This window comes from Hemibagrus wyckioides, linkage group LG05 (genome assembly GCF_019097595.1).
Source record: "Hemibagrus wyckioides isolate EC202008001 linkage group LG05, SWU_Hwy_1.0, whole genome shotgun sequence".
In the NCBI taxonomy this organism is placed as follows: Eukaryota; Metazoa; Chordata; class Actinopteri; order Siluriformes; family Bagridae; genus Hemibagrus; species Hemibagrus wyckioides.
The window spans coordinates 2,374,259-2,384,258 of NC_080714.1; the positions used below are offsets into that span (position 1 = coordinate 2,374,259).

The 10,000-nt window shown below is 44.0% G+C and overlaps 1 protein-coding gene across 2 annotated transcripts in view; it reads left to right on the forward strand.

The window, feature by feature from the left end:
* The window catches only part of slc15a4 (solute carrier family 15 member 4), a 55,238-nt gene that overhangs the window by 27,182 nt on the left and 18,056 nt on the right, over nt 1-10,000 (forward strand). For both annotated transcript variants that reach the window (XM_058389305.1, XM_058389306.1), the window contains exon 7: nt 3,699-3,857. In XM_058389305.1, the coding sequence (XP_058245288.1) occupies nt 3,699-3,857 (159 nt within the window). The remainder of the gene's footprint in view (nt 1-3,698; nt 3,858-10,000) is intronic.

Genomic DNA, 10,000 nt, shown 5'->3' on the forward strand with positions numbered 1-10,000 from the left:
ACATCATATCAGTGTCAAGAGACAAGATTTTCACTCTACGAGACAGGAACTAGCATAGATTTGTTATCTCACTCATTATGTAGGTTGGCCTTCCCCAGCATCTTACACGATTACATACAGAAGAGAATTCCTCAAGTTCTGAAATGTCTTAAAGCTTCAATATGTCCTTCCTGTCATCTATTCATATGATGCTGAATGATGGACCCCTAAATAAAACATCTGGTGATTAGACTGCTTCAAAATATCTGGTGATTGAACCCCAAAATAAAATATCTGGTGATTAGACTGCTAAATAAAACATCTGGTGATTGGACCCCTTAATACATCTAGTGATTGGACCCCTAAATAAAACATCTGGTGATTGGACCCCTAAATAAAACATCTGGTGATTGGACCCCTAAATAAAACATCTGGTGATTGGACCCCTAAATAAAATATCTGGTGATTAGACCCCTAAATAAAACATCTGGTGATTGGACCCCTAAATAAAACATCTGGTGATTAGACTGCTAAATAAAACATCTGGTGATTGGACCCCTTAATACATCTAGTGATTGGACCCCTAAATAAAACATCTGGTGATTGGACCCCTAAATAAAACATCTGGTGATTGGACCCCTAAATAAAACATCTGGTGATTGGACCCCTAAATAAAACATCTGGTGACTAAACATTTGGTAATAGGACCCCTAAACATTTGGTGATTGGACCCCCTAAATATCTGGTGATTGGACCCCCTAAATATCTGGTGATTGGACCCCCTAAATATCTGGTGATTGGACACGTTGGATTGCTCGGGTTATCACAGCATTTCACACATTTCTACACAGAAGAGAATTCAACAAACCCTGAAATGTCTTGAAGCTTAAAGATGCCCTTCTCGTCATCTGTTCATGTGATGCTGGACGATGCCGTTACAGTCGACCAATCAGCGACGAGAATCCGTCATCATCCTAAATTACAGAAAACTTTGCATCATTTATTGATTACACTTTTTAATCTCTTTGTTATCTGTTGCTATAGAAACCATAACCTAAACCATAACACTGTTCTGGAGACACTAATTACTTTCTGACCAATCTGCATCCAGAATCAGAAATATTAGAAAAGAGTAAATCTTTCCCTTATTGCCTCGTACTGTTTGGTGTAATACACTCAGTTTTTTGGACTGTGTGTCTACAATAAACACGCACACACACGCACGCGCACACACACGCACACACACACACATGCGCACGTGCGCACACACACGCACGCACGTGCACACACACACGGACGGTTTCCAGTTTAGTGCAGCTCTTTTAATCCATTGCAGCTTGGTAGCTTAAGGGAACAGCAATGATAGGACGCTCAGCGCTTTACACAGCCTTGTTCCAGTGAACACACACACACACACACACACACACATACACACACACACACACCTGGCCACCCTGTTAGTCCTGGCAAAGCTGGAAAACACACACACACAGTTTGTTTGTGCCTGAGGCAGGATCCTCTGCTCCTGAAACGTTGTATTTCTGTCCTCAGGAACAAAGCTGACTTTGTTTAATCTGAGTTCAGCGTCTCAGTGAATTTCGCTGTGTCTGTAGTGTGTGTGTGTGTGTGTGTGTATTCTCCGTGTGTGCTATACACGTGGTCTGAGGCATCTTTGTGTGGTTAACGGTTCTAGTGTAGAACACTTTTTTTTTTTTCTCTAGGCCACTCCTGAGGGTTCTGGATTTCACCTTTTTTTCTTGGACTTTTAAATAAATAAATAAAAAATAAATAAATAAATAAAGGTGGTGTTTGGACTCCTGGCCAGATAAATTCACTGCCTGGATCCCTAAACAAAAAGATTGGTGGTTGGATGTCTAATTAAATAAATTTAAATAAATAAACAGTGCTTGGATCAGTAAATAATTAGGTGTTGGATAAATAAAGCTATATTTTAGTGATTGGTCAGTGCCAGTGCTTTGGCCCCTAAGTAAGGCCCCCTCTATAATATTTTGTGCTTGTGCCACTAAATAAATGATTATGATTACATATGATTAGTTTTTAGGCAGCCAAGGAAGTAAATAATGCCTTTGGCCCCTGGACCCCTAAAAAATATATTAATTCCTGGTCCCTTATATAAATAAAATCTGCTGGTTGGACCCCTAAATGAATTATTCTTGGGCCCCTGAATAAATGAAATATTACTGGATAAGTCCATTTTGTGTGTGGACCCTGAAATGTAGTCTTGTAGTCTAATGAACTCTTTATATAAAATAAATAATGTGTGGACACCTATACAAAAAAATTGAGCTATAAATAAGTGGTGATTGGACCCTTAAATAAAACATCTGGTGATTGGACTCCTAAATAAAACATCTGGAGGTTTCACTGCTTCAAAACATCTGGTGATTGGACTAATAAATAAAACCTCAGGTGATTGGAGCCTTAAATAAAATATCTGATGAATGGATCCCTTAAAAAACATCTGGTGATTGGAACCCTAAATAAAACATCTGATGATTGGACACACAAATAAAACATCTGGTGATTGGAACTCTAAATAAAACATCTGGTGATTGGAACCCTAAATAATACACCTGGTGATTGGACACCTAAATAAAACACCTGGTGATTGGACCCATAAATAAAACATCTGGTGATTGGAACCCTAAATAAAACATCTGGGGATTGGACCCTTAAATAAAACACCTGGTGATTGGACCCATAAATAAAACATCTGGGGATTGGACCCTTAAATAAAACACCTGGTGATTGGACCCTTAAATATAACACCTGGTGATTGGACCCGTAAATAATACACCTGGTGATTGGACCCCTAACATCTGCTGATTGGACCCTTAAATATCTGTCAATTGGACTGCTGAATAGAACACCTAGTGATTAGACCCCTAAATGAATAATGCTTGGACCCCTGAATAATTCTCCTAAATAAATAACTTTAGAGCTGGACCTGGAATAAACCAAGTGATGGAGTAATTTCTGGACCTCAATTGGACACGAGGCCACCAGCTACAGCTGTATCACTCGCATCAGACTCAGGAGAGACGACTCGGGGGCGACGCCCACAAACTGTTCTTCTAACACAAATACAGACAGTGTGTACAAGAGAGATAAGATGTTTAGACTCGCATGATGCTTCATTATTGACCTGCCACTTAATCTGTTACTAGTCTCTACACACACACACACACACACAAGGTTTAATTGAAATCGCTCGGGTGGGATTCCTGTAGCAACAGCAAGAGGATGAGCCGTGTGTAAATGTTAAGCACCGATAACTCGGGTTCGATCTCGGCATAGATTATTAATATCTGCTTCAGTCGAAAGAAAGAGAAAAAAGTCTTAGCAACAGCTTAGCAATATTTCTGAGGGGAAATCCCGCGCAATTGATTTGCAGAGCGACTGAAAAGGTCGGTTCCTTTCTCCGAGGTATTTTAATTTGCTCAAAATAATTCAATAACCTAACAGAGATCTCTCTTTCTCTCCGACTCTCTCTCTACTTTATTAGCATAAACGTACGATCCTGAATCGAAATAAATCCCAGGTCCGATCTATTTACTACAAATTTCTCCTTAAGTTGCAGACTTTAGCAGTTCTTAAGGAAATTTGAGCTTTTTTGAAACTTCTTATGCTTTTCATGACCTTCAGGAGGTACAGAATGTACATTTTGATGTGTGTGTGTGTGTGTGTGTGTGTTGTAGGTATTTTGGAGACAAAGAGGTTGGAGATCGTTCACTCTCAGGATCCGATCAGTCAGGACCTGGGTGGAGTGACGTATTACGCTGCCAACCTGCCGATATGGTGGCAGATTCCTCAGTATGTCCTCATCGGCATCAGTGAGATCTTCGCCAGTATCGCAGGTACACACACACACACACACACTTTACTTTCTCCTGTAGGTTGTGATTAATCCATGGTGAAGGTGTCAGGTTAACCTGGGATTCAGTCTCAGTGACACACTTCATAAACTCCTTATAAAGCACGATATCGGGTTTTTGCCCTCGTCCTGTCACCACTTCTAAATAGTTGTGTGGGTGTGAGGTGGGAATACACACACACACACACACACACACACACACATACACACACACCAATGCAGGATGAAGCGGTCATGAAATGAGGTCGGTCCAGAATGAGGTGAAGGTTGGTGTGGATGAGTGTGGTTAAAAAGAAAAGGAAAAAAAAAAGAAGTGGGTGTGGCCAGATAGAGGTGGGGGTGGGTGCAGGTGTAGATTGAGATGGAGTTGAGTGTGGAATGAAGAGCTGGTGGAACTGGGTGGAGGTGGGTGTAGAATGGTGGAGGTGTGTGTGTGTAAGAAGGTGGAGGTAAAATATAAATGTAAATGTTATGTAAATGGGGTCGTGTGTAAGAAGGTGGAGGTGTGTGTGTAAAGAGGTGTGTGTGTATATGTAAAGAGATGGAGGTGTGTGTGTGTGTGTGTGTGTGTAAGGAGGCGGAAGTGTGTGTTTGTGTGTAAAGAGATGGAGGTGTGTGTGTGTATATGTGTAAGGAAGTGTAGGTGTGTGTTTGTATGTGTGAGTTGGAGGTGTGTGTGTGTGTAAAGAGGTGGAAGTGTGTTTTTGTGTGTAAGGAGGTGAAGGTGTGTGTGTGTGGAGGGGTTTGTGTGTGTGTGTGTGTAAAGAGGTGGAGGTGTGTTTTTGTGTGTAAGGAGGTGAAGGTGTGTGGAGGGGTGTGTGTGTGTGTGTGTGTGTAAAGAGGTGGAGGTGTGTTTTTGTGTGTAAGGAGGTGAAGGTGTGTGTGTGTGGAGGGGTGTGTGTGTGTAAAGAGGTGGAGGTGTGTTTTTGTGTGTAAGGAGGTGAAGGTGTGTGTGTGTGGAGGGGTTTGTGTGTGTGTGTGTGTGTGTGTGTGTAAAGAGGTGGAGGTGTGTTTTTGTGTGTAAGGAGGTGAAGGTGTGTGTGTGTGGAGGGGTTTGTGTGTGTGTGTGGAGGTGTGTGTGTGTGTAAAGAGGTGGAGGTGTGTTTTTGTGTGTAAGGAGGTGAAGGGGTGTGTGTGGAGGGGTGTGTGTGTGTGTGTGTGTGTGTAAAGAGGTGGAGGTGTGTTTTTGTGTGTAAGGAGGTGAAGGTGTGTGGAGGGGTGTGTGTGTGTAAAGAGGTGGAGGTGTGTTTTTGTGTATAAGGAGGTGAAGGTGTGTGGAGGGGTGTGTGTGTGTGTGTGTGTGTGTAAAGAGGTGGAGGTGTGTGTGTGTATATGTGTAAGGAAGTGTAGGTGTGTGTTTGTATGTGTGAGCTGGAGGTGTGTGTGTGTGTAAAGAGGTGGAGGTGTGTTTTTGTGTGTAAGGAGGTGTGTGTGTGTGTGGAGGGGTTTGTGTGTGTGTGTGTGTAAAGAGGTGGAGGTGTGTTTTTGTGTGTAAGGAGGTGAAGGTGTGTGGAGGGGTGTGTGTGTGTGTGTGTGTGTAAAGAGGTGGAGGTGTGTTTTTGTGTGTAAGGAGGTGAAGGTGTGTGTGTGTGGAGGGGTGTGTGTGTGTGTGTGTAAAGAGGTGGAGGTGTGTGTTTTTGTGTGTAAGGAGGTGAAGGTGTGTGTGTGTGGAGGGGTTTGTGTGTGTGTGTGTGTGTGTGTAAAGAGGTGGAGGTGTGTTTTTGTGTGTAAGGAGGTGAAGGTGTGTGTGTGTGGAGGGGTTTGTGTGTGTGTGTGGAGGTGTGTGTGTGTGTAAAGAGGTGGAGGTGTGTTTTTGTGTGTAAGGAGGTGAAGGGGTGTGTGTGGAGGGTGTGTGTGTGTGTGTGTGTGTGTGTGAAGAGGTGGAGGTGTGTTTTTGTGTGTAAGGAGGTGAAGGTGTGTGTGTGTAGAGGGGTGTGTGTGTGTGTGTGTAAAGAGGTGGAGGTGTGTGTTTTGTGTGTAAGGAGGTGAAGGTGTGTGTGTGTGGAGGGGGGTGTGTGTGTGTGTGTGAAGAGGTGGAGGTGTGTTTTTGTGTGTAAGGAGGTGAAGGTGTGTGTGTGTGTTTTTGTGTGTAAGGAGGTGGAGGTGTGTGTTTTTGTGTGTAAGGAGGAGAAGGTGTGTGTGTGTGGAGGGGTTTGTGTGTGTGTGTGTGTAAAGAGGTGGAGGTGTGTTTTTGTGTATAAGGAGGTGAAGGTGTGTGGAGGGGTGTGTGTGTGTGTGTAAAGAGGTGGAGGTGTGTGTTTTTGTGTGTAAGGAGGTGGAGGGGGGTGTGTGTGTGTTTTTGTGTGTAAGGAGGTGGAGGTGTGTTTCTGTGTGTAAGGAGGTGGAGGGCTGTGTGTGTGGAGGGGTTTGTGTGTGTGTGTGTGTGTGTGTGTAAAGAGGTGGAGGTGTGTTTTTGTGTGTAAGGAGGTGAAGGTGTGTGGAGGGGTGTGTGTGTGTGTGTAAAGAGGTGGAGGTGTGTGTTTGTGTGTAAGGAGGTGAAGGTGTGTGTGTGTGTGTGTAAAGAGGTGGAGGTGTGTGTTTTTGTGTGTAAGGAGGTGAAGGTGTGTGTGTGTGGAGGGGTGTGTGTGTGTGTGTGTGTGTGTGTGTGAAGAGGTGGAGGTGTGTTTTTGTGTGTAAGGAGGTGAAGGTGTGTGTGTGTAGAGGGGTGTGTGTGTGTGTGTGTAAAGAGGTGGAGGTGTGTGTTTTTGTGTGTAAGGAGGTGAAGGTGTGTGTGTGTGGAGGGGGGTGTGTGTGTGTGTGTGTGTGAAGAGGTGGAGGTGTGTTTTTGTGTGTAAGGAGGTGAAGGTGTGTGGAGGGGTGTGTGTGTGTGTGTGTGTGTGTGTAAAGAGGTGGAGGTGTGTTTTTGTGTGTAAGGAGGTGAAGGTGTGTGGAGGGGTGTGTGTGTGTAAAGAGGTGGAGGTGTGTTTTTGTGTATAAGGAGGTGAAGGTGTGTGGAGGGGTGTGTGTGTGTGTGTGTGTGTGTGTAAAGAGGTGGAGGTGTGTTTTGTGTGTAAGGAGGTGAAGGTGTGTGTGTGTGTGTGTGTGTGTGTGTGTAAAGAGGTGGAGGTGTGTGTTTTTGTGTGTAAGGAGGTGAAGGTGTGTGTGTGTGTGTGTGTGTGTGTGTAAAGAGGTGGAGGTGTGTGTTTTTGTGTGTAAGGAGGTGAATGTGTGTGTGTGTAAAGAGGTGGAGGTGTGTGTTTTTGTGTGTAAGGAGGTGAAGGTGTGTGTGTGTGTGGAGGGGTTTGTGTGTGTGTAAAGAGGTGGAGGTGTGTTTTTGTGTGTAAGGAGGTGGAGGTGTGTGTTTGTGTGTGTGTGTGTGTGTAAAGAGGTGGAGGTGTGTGTTTGTGTGTAAGGAGGTGGAGGTGTGTTTTTGTGTGTAAGGAGGTGGAGGTGTGTGTGTGTGGAGGGATTTGTGTATGTGTGTGTGTGTGTGTGTGTAAAGAGGTGGAGGTGTGTGTTTTTGTGTGTAAGGAGGTGGAGAGGTGTGTGTGTGTGTTTTTGTGTGTAAGGAGGTGGAGGTGTGTGTTTTTGTGTGTAAGGAGGTGGAGGGGTGTGTGTGTGTGTTTTTGTGTGTAAGGAGGTGGAGGTGTGTGTTTTTGTGTGTAAGGAGGTGGAGGTGTGTTTTTGTGTGTAAGGAGGTGGAGGGATGTGTGTGTGTGTTTTTGTGTGTAAGGAGGTGGAGGTGTGTGTTTTTGTGTGTAAGGAGGTGGAGGTGTGTGTTTTTGTGTGTAAGGAGGTGGAGGTGTGTGTTTTTGTGTGTAAGGAGGTGGAGGTGTGTGTGTGTGTTTTTGTGTGTAAGGAGGTGGAGGTGTGTGTGTGTGTGTGTTTTTGTGTGTAAGGAGGTGGAGGTGTGTTTTTGTGTGTAAGGAGGTGGAGGGGTGTGTGTGTGGAGGGGTTTGTGTGTGTGTGTGTGTGTGTGTGTAAGGAGGTGGAGGTGTGTGTTTTTGTGTGTAAGGAGGTGGAGGGGTGTGTGTGTGTGTGTGTGTGTGTGTGTAAGGAGGTGGAGGTGTGTGTTTTTGTGTGTAAGGAGGTAGAGGTGTGTGTGTGTGTGTTTTTGTGTGTAAGGAGGTGGAGGTGTGTTTCTGTGTGTAAGGAGGTGGAGGGGTGTGTGTGTGTGTTTTTGTGTGTAAGGAGGTGGAGGTGTGTGTTTTTGTGTGTAAGGAGGTGGAGGGATGTGTGTGTGTTTTTGTGTGTAAGGAGGTGGAGGTGTGTGTTTTTGTGTGTAAGGAGGTGGAGGTGTGTGTTTTTGTGTGTAAGGAGGTGGAGGTGTGTGTGTGTGTTTTTGTGTGTAAGGAGGTGGAGGTGTGTGTTTTTGTGTGTAAGGAGGTGGAGGGGTGTGTGTGTGGAGGGGTTTGTGTGTGTGTGTGTGTGTAAAGAGGTGGAGGTGTGTGTTTTTGTGTGTAAGGAGGTGGAGGGGGGTGTGTGTGTGTTTTTGTGTGTAAGGAGGTGGAGGTGTGTTTCTGTGTGTAAGGAGGTGGAGGGCTGTGTGTGTGGAGGGGTTTGTGTGTGTGTGTGTGTGTGTGTGTAAAGAGGTGGAGGTGTGTGTTTTTGTGTGTAAGGAGGTGGAGGGGTGTGTGTGTGTGTGTGTGTGTGTGTGTGTGTGTAAAATGATACTGGTTGTGAATGACATGTTAAAGGGATGGTTTCCTCTGTGGATCTTCGTATATTCAACAGCAGTGAGGTCAAGCAGCAGAAACTCGCTTAGAACCCCAAGGAACGAACCACAGAGTGGACTGGACCCTGACCATAAACCCTGTAGCTGGTCTCGTTCCTCCATCAGTTCTCCTCCCCTCAGAACACAGCGGGGGGTTTTATTGGCTTTGTTTGAAGTGTAGAGGTTTTTTTTTCCCTTGGGTTTCATTCATTCACCGTAATGACTCTTCTGATAAACGAGTGGCCTTTTTAAAGTGTCCTCCACCCTGGTGGAGTGTCCCGGGCCGAGCCGGAGCTTTTATTCACTGGGCTTTGTGAGAAATCTGCGGCTCTATCAATCAGAGACCATCGATCTGGAGCAGCGCTACGTTATTACACTCTCACTCAGAGGACGGCCTTCTCCACCAGGTCTCCCTCCACAATCACGCTAACAATTACCATGCAGCCTGTGTGTGTGTGTGTGTGTGTGTGTGTGTGTGAGTGGTCTTAGAGGACAACCCCAGTGTCCTTGCTGGGTTTACAATTCCATTCTCAGCATCTCAGTGGGTAGATGGTTGGTAAGTGGGCGGAGCTTAAAACCTCTTTCACAGTATATTGTATTGATGTGAGGCGGAGTTTAAGCCTCTTTTTTCCTTAATGGTGTCAAATAGGTTGCATTTAAAGCTTAATTAACATAATTAATTGCACCAAGTGGGGTGGAGCTTGAAGCCATAAAAACTGATTGTGGGTGGAACTTAAAGCCTTTTTAAATGGCCTTAAATGGCCTTCTTAAATGACTTATGTGAAATGGGTGGAGCTTAAAGCCACACATTGAGTTACTTATGTAAAATGGGTGGAGCTTACATCCACATTCATACTTTATTATGTAAAGTGGGTGGAGATTAACACCACACCCACTGTTAATTATGTTAAGTGGGTGGAGCCTAAAGCATCCTTCATATTTAATAATGAGAAGTGGGTGGGGGGAGCTTAAAGCCTCCTTTAAAGTTAAATATGCTGAACTGAGATTATTTGTTTTATTATTTATTTAATAGAGGATGTAGATTTATTTATCTGATGATCTCCACCTCATACACGGGATTTTTAAAATCTTTGGATAGGTTTTGATGATGATGAAGAAATCATGACGACTAAATGTTTTATAAAAACAGCAACACGTTCACCTGATATGGATTTATTTTTTATTTATTTATTTATTTATTTATTTATTTATTTATTTATTTTAAAAGTTGGACATTAATCTTTCTAGTCCAGTATGAGTCTATAAGTGGCGCTCGTCTTCAGATCTCTTCATGCCGCCCCTCAGCTACAAAACTAATCAGCATTCAATGCCACATCGTATAAAGAGAAAAAAAATAAAACTTTTTCTATTATTAGTTAACGAACAGCGCGACCAAGATAGCAATCATGGAGCTGGGGTTTGTGTCTCGAGCGCGATCTCACACTTTCAAAGCCAACACCAACATTTCATTA